Source organism: Cebus imitator, unplaced genomic scaffold, assembly GCF_001604975.1.
Source record: "Cebus imitator isolate Cc_AM_T3 unplaced genomic scaffold, Cebus_imitator-1.0 Scaffold519, whole genome shotgun sequence".
In the NCBI taxonomy this organism is placed as follows: domain Eukaryota; kingdom Metazoa; phylum Chordata; class Mammalia; order Primates; family Cebidae; genus Cebus; species Cebus imitator.
The window spans coordinates 1,315,910-1,321,849 of record NW_016107834.1 but is presented as its reverse complement, the minus strand read 5'-3'; the positions used below and the strand labels follow the sequence as shown (position 1 = coordinate 1,321,849).

Below are 5,940 nucleotides of genomic sequence, written 5' to 3'. Positions count from 1 at the left end.
ACAGACCCTCACCTCGTTCTCCAGCTCCGAGCCAACCAGCACCTCCTGCATCTTCTCCTGGGGCCCCAGCTTCCTCTGCAGCCCTTCCAGTTCCTCCTGGAGCAGCCCATTGGTCTCTCTCATCTCCCTGGCAGTGCCACAAAGAGTTGCTCAAATAGCCACACACCCTGGGGATGAAGCCAAGAGCCCAGGGGCCCTGTCCCTATGGGGTATGCACCGCGTGCTCCTGGGCACAAACCCAGACTCACTACAGGCTACTCCATCCCCCATGCCCCCTCACCGCAGGCGTGCACTCTCCTCCTGCAGCTGCTTCAGCTCCCGTTCCAGCCTAGGGAGTCGCACCAGCTCAGACTTCATGTTCTTCACAATCGCAGCATCCTGCTCTTGTAGGGACAGCTTCTGCTCCAGATCCTGTTGGAGGCCAGGGACAGAAAAGAAGGGAAAAATGAACCATGAAGAGACCTGGAGAAAGTCCCACGCACATGGCTAAGAGAAAGAAACTGGTCTGCAGCGGCTACACGAACTGCAGGATCCAACCACAGGACATTCTGGGAAAGGGGGAACTATAGAGACAGCAAAAGTTCCGGAATTGTCAGCTGCTCAGAAGGAGAGAGTTGGGGATTAACTGGGGAAGCACAAAGGATTTTTAGGCAGTAAAACTCTTCTGTGTGACGCTCTAACAGTGAATATAGAACATTTTCCATTTGCCCAAACCATATACTGTCCCACTCCAGGAGAGACGCTCGAGGGACCTGTGGACTCTCCCTGACACTGATGTGTCCAGGCAGGTTCATCACCGTCACACGGGCTCCACTCTACCAGGAAAGGCGGTGTGTGTTTTTTTTGGGGGGACGGGCAGGGAGCAGGGGTGCACAGGAGCTCTACCTTCTGCTCATTTTGCTGTGAACCTAAATCTGCTATAGAAAAAAGCATCCCCTAAAAAGTAAAGTCACTGAGGCCAGGAAGTTCCTCCGCTAAACTGTCCCAGGTCCTCAGCAGCCTCCATGGCTCAGGACTCTCCTCTGGGAGGCCTTCCCGGGCTGCACCAGGGCCCTCAAAGCTGCTTCCAATACTGAGCCTTGGCATTTAGTCCAGGGCAGCTCTTCCCAACACCGTCCTCCCAGCCCACCGTGCACTGGGAGCTGGCATTCACACCACACACCGCTGGGCTGCTGTGCACACCACCGTCCTGCCCTCAGGGAACTATCTAGAAGCAAAAGTCTATCTCAAGTCTGGCCCAAGGTGACACTCCATGGTGAAACATCCCACCCTCCCGTGTCAAGCCCACTTCTGCCTCTCTAGTAGCACGTGTGTAACAGCTTAGTCTTTCCAATAGTGAGGACAGGCTTTTCCCTATGGTACCCAGTCTCCTTGGGACACAGCTGACATCTGTGAGCAGCAAGTTACTGAACAGGCAGAGGATGAAACCACGACCAAACCAGACGGTCATTCAACAAACACTAACGGAGTCCATCTCTGTGCAATGTACCAGGTCAAGTGGCAGAGACAGTGATGCAAAAGACAGACACCAGGCCTCACCGGCCAGCAAATCCTGACAGGTGGGCCGAGGGATGCAGACGGGAGGACGAGGGGCAAGGGAACACCACCAGGAGGTGACATGGCAGAGGCTGGTTGGGGGTGACAGTCAGCTCTGCAGCCAGGAAGAGCTGGTATGAGGCATGGAGGTGAGGGTACATGGGGGGCCAAGGGTGCACAGCCGGGGCACAGGGTCTGGAGGCTGCTCTCCAGGCAACAGGAGCTAGGAGAGGGATCCGGAGTCAGCGTCTCCCTGGCATGCCCTCCACAGGGAAAGGGCACAGCATGAGCTTGAGTAGGTCACCCTGACTGAGACCCAGCTCCAGCTGTGCAACTGTGGGCAGATTTCTCAGCCCCTCTATGCCTGTATCATCTTCTCACACCCTTCAGCACTTGACATCATTGTACATTCGGACATTTTCTCTCCGTGTCTCCGATTAGTCTCCATCCTCTAGAATGCACACTCCCTGAGGGCAGCAGCATCTGCCTCATTCACCATGGCATCCCTGGTGCCCAGCAAAATGCCCACCACACAGGGCAGCAGCAAACCTCACAGGAGGCTCACGGAGCTCGGCACCGGTGCAGAAAGGCCGACAGGGGCAGGAGAGCCAAGACCACCACAGGGATGTCCACAAGGCACCCGACACAAGCAACTCACCTTAATCTGCTGCTCTTGGTCTGCTCTCGCTTCTTGGCTGGCCTGGAGTTCCTGGATTTTCTGACTGGCTTCCTGCTATTTTCTATTAAAAAAAAAATACATCACATACAGAAACAGGCATGTGGCAAGGCCAACAATTCTCTTCAGCCTGAGATCCACCCCAGCACAGACCCACACACGCTCACTCTCACCCCAAGGTTCAGGACCCCCACCTGCACAGACCCCCACACACACTTCCACTGCATGGGTACCCCAAGGTCCTGGGCCCCAGCCCCTGCTGGCTGGCTCTGGGGCCTCAGTCTGCTCATCCGCACGGGGTACATAATGAGCCCAAGCCGCCTGCAAGGTCCTCGACAGCAGCGGCACCCACAGCTTTCACCTGCTGGCCGCAACCCGCAGCCCTGGAGCAGTTGTGGCAGAGCCCCACCCAGAAATGACCTCTCCTCTCTACTATGAAACTAGAACTCTCCTAAAACCACATCTGCTGAGGGAAGAGTCAAACTCTTTAGGAGATGCCCATGGTGCTGGGCATCTTAGAAGGTGCTGACCGCAGCTCCACACAAGGCTCTCATGTCTGTACCTTGGCTGAGCCCAGCCCTGTGCCTGGACATCCCTTCCCAGCTACATCCCCAGCACCTCCAAGGCACATGGTGCCACTCTTTAAATCTAGCCCTAAATAGGGCACGGTGGCTCACACCTGTAATCCCAGCACTCTAGGAGGATGATGCAGGAGAATCACTTGAGGTCAGGAGCTCAAGACCAGCCTGGGTGACAAAGTGAGACCCCCATCTCCATGAAACATTTTGTAAAATTAGCCAGTTGCAAAATTAGCCAGGCATGGTGGTAGGTGCCTGTAATCCCAGCTGCTGAGGCAGGAGAATCACTGAACCCAGGAGGCAGAGGTTGTGGTGAGCCGAGATGGTGCCACTGCACTTGAGCCAGGGTGACAGAGCGAGACTCCATCTCAAAAAATTAGCCAGGTGTAGTGCAAATGCCTGCAGTCCGAGCTACTCTGGAGGCTGAGACAGGAGGATCGCTTGACCCCAGGAGGTGGAGGCTGCAGTGAGCCATGATTGTGCCACTACACTCTAGACTGGATGACAGAGTGAGACCCTGTCTCAAAAAATAAAGTAAAATCTGCAGGAGCCCTCTCCAGGAAGGAGTGTGAAAAAGTTGCTGCCCTCACCCTGCTCTAGGAACATGAGGACACTTTCTGGGCTCATGGTCCTGGCTCCAGGGGCCTCAGTGTCTGCCCCTCTTGACTGCCTGTGAATTAGGACAGCATCTGGGAGTGCATCCATATCCCACCCAGCCCCCAGGAGAGAGGCAGACCCCCCCAAACCCCAACCCGTGACCTGACCCCTGCCAACTCCTGCCTTGACCTCACACACAGGCCACCACCCACTTGTGCTGCAGGTCCAGCTGCTCCTGCAGTTCCTGCTTCTCCGACTCCAGGTGTTTCACCCGCATCTCCTGATCCATCACGTTCCACTGCAGTTCTGAGATCCTCCCCTTCAGTGTGTTGATGGTCTGAAAGCAGAGGGGGCCAGAGAACCACTTAGTAAGCCAAAACCATGTGCAGGGCAGGGGGTGGAGGAGAAAGGAGGCAGGGGGCAGAGAAGCAGGGGGGCTGGGGCAGAGGGGCAGGAGGGAGGGAGCAGAGAAGTACACAGGCAGAGAGATAGAGGGGCAGGGGGGCAAGGGAGCAAGGGGGAAAGGAGGTGGGGTGCAGGGGGGCAGGGGGCAGAAGGGCAGAGGGGCAGGGGGCAGAGAGGCAGAGGGATGGGGGGTCAGGGGAGCAGGGGAGCAGGGGGCCAAGCTACCTCCTCCAGGAGGACATGCACCCAGGCAGACGCCGACATGCAGGGCCTACCCTTCGCCAGGCGCTCCAGAACAGCACAGCTCAGAGCCTGCCACAGGCCACCCAAGAGCTGACGGAAAACACCCAGGCCCCAGCCAGGGCCCCTGGAAACGAGGCTTGGTGAGCAGGCTTCAGAAGCAAAAGCCCCCACCAGCCAAGATGGGCCTGGACTCTCAGGCCTGGCACCTGGCAGTCTCTGTGCCAGTGCCCCACACTCCCAAAGTCCCACCAGGCATCCACATGCCTGTCACACCGGGCTCCTACAGCCCGCACTAGCCAGGCCGCTCACCTCAGCGGCCCACGGTCCGCTTGCCGCCGCCGCCGCCGCCGGCAGGGACTGCGGCGGGGAATGCGGAGGGGTCAGGACGCTATGTGGTCCCGCAAAGAGGCAGCTGAGCTTGGGTCTCAGATCGTTCCACACCTTGCTCATCTGAAAGGGAACACGAAGAGAACAAGATCAGCAGGCGGGGCCCGGCCTCCCCACCACGCTGTAATCCCAACTCCTTCCCCTCCCTCCTTCCCCTGCCAGTGACAGGGACAGAGGGGCACGCAGGTGCATCAGCTCCTCAAACCTCCGACAGAGCCAGTGCTGCCCATCCTGCACAGAGGAAGTCCAAATGAGGAGTGGACCAGTGGCCTCATGTGACCTGTGGTCACAGATGCCCATGCCTCGGACCCTGCACCCAGGACCAAGGGCCGCAAAGCTGCCTGCCATGGAATCACGAGAAGGGTTACTGTCGGGTCACTGCCAGTACGTGCTCTAGCTACCGTGTAGGCACTGGCTTCATGGAAGCTTTGGCAGGTAAAACACCAAGGCCAGCCTGGGCCACAGAGGGATACCCAGTCTCCACAAAAAATCAGAAATCTTGGCCGGGTGTGGTGGCGCATGCCTGTGGTCCCAACTACTCGGGAGGTTGAGGCTGCAGTGAGCTGCAATTGCACCACTACACTCCAGGCTGGGTGACAGAGCAAGACTCCATCTCAAAACAAAAAAGCAAACCAAAAACATGAAGACCACATCCACCAAATCAATAACACACAAACCACAATGCAAACGCTGGCCCCACTCACCAACACTTTTGGAACAAGGGCAACGGATGCTGTGGATGTGAGGAGGGGAGTGTGGCAGCAAGGCAGGGGTCAGGACAAAACCTGCTGTGCAGGGGATTAGACACGGGCAGGGCGCAGCTCTGGGGTCCTGCAGGGGAGGCTGAGTCACTGGAGCACAGCACACTCATCTCAGCATCACAGGACTAGGAATTCCTCATCACCACAATAATGGAACTGGTAGGACTGGGGTGATGACATCATGCCCCAGGCAGGACAGGGCCCCACCTGTTGGTCACGTTTCTTCACTGAGGACATGCCCAGCCACTCAGATGTCCAAGCCCAACCTGGTCCCCTGAGGCCCCGGCCACCTCGCAGTGATGCTCCTAAGGGCAGCTGTCTCCGCCTCTCCAGCCCCACCACTGCCACCTCCGGCCTGCCATTCCCAAACTGCCAGACGGCACCCAAGGCACCAAGCACCTCCCAGGGAGAGTGTGAAACCTTATGACCATCCCAGACACTCAGGACCATTCAACACGTGCCACAGACCACGGCTTCAAAGCTGCTTGCAGATACTTAATAAACTCAATCTCAACCAGGCACAGTGGCTCACGCCTGTAATCCCAGAACTTTGGGGGGCCTGTCTCAGGACTGCAAGAGCATTTCTTCTCAAAGGCTGAAGGAAGCACCATCTGGAGAAAGCTGGCCCGTGCTCTTTGGAAAAACACCCCACCTGCAGTGCTCCCAAGCACTCAGAACCCTTGTCTCAGCCACAGGGTGCGGGAGCTCTGCAGGCTTTACCTCTGACTTCTCAAATCCCTCCAGAAGGCAAACTGTC

At 57.4% G+C, this 5,940-nt stretch overlaps 1 protein-coding gene and 1 long non-coding RNA gene across 2 annotated transcripts in view; both read right to left on the bottom strand.

Annotated features, from left to right (window-relative positions):
• Positions 1 to 284: 284 nt before the first annotated feature.
• LOC108293008 lies at positions 285 to 3,728 on the bottom strand. Its single transcript, XR_005197675.1, has 3 exons — positions 3,600 to 3,728; positions 2,195 to 2,276; positions 285 to 411 (listed from the first exon to the last, which is right to left on the bottom strand). It is a non-coding gene; the product is annotated as an uncharacterized LOC108293008 (long non-coding RNA).
• A 256-nt stretch (positions 3,729 to 3,984) lies between these two features.
• Positions 3,985 to 5,940, bottom strand: part of SNX8 (sorting nexin 8) — a 16,298-nt gene continuing 14,342 nt past the window's right edge. Inside the window, exons 9-11 of the mRNA XM_037733356.1 lie at positions 4,791 to 4,848; positions 4,345 to 4,485; positions 3,985 to 4,104 (exon numbers count right to left, since the gene is read on the bottom strand). Coding sequence (XP_037589284.1) covers positions 3,985 to 4,104; positions 4,345 to 4,485; positions 4,791 to 4,848 — 319 coding nt within the window. The remainder of the gene's footprint in view (positions 4,105 to 4,344; positions 4,486 to 4,790; positions 4,849 to 5,940) is intronic.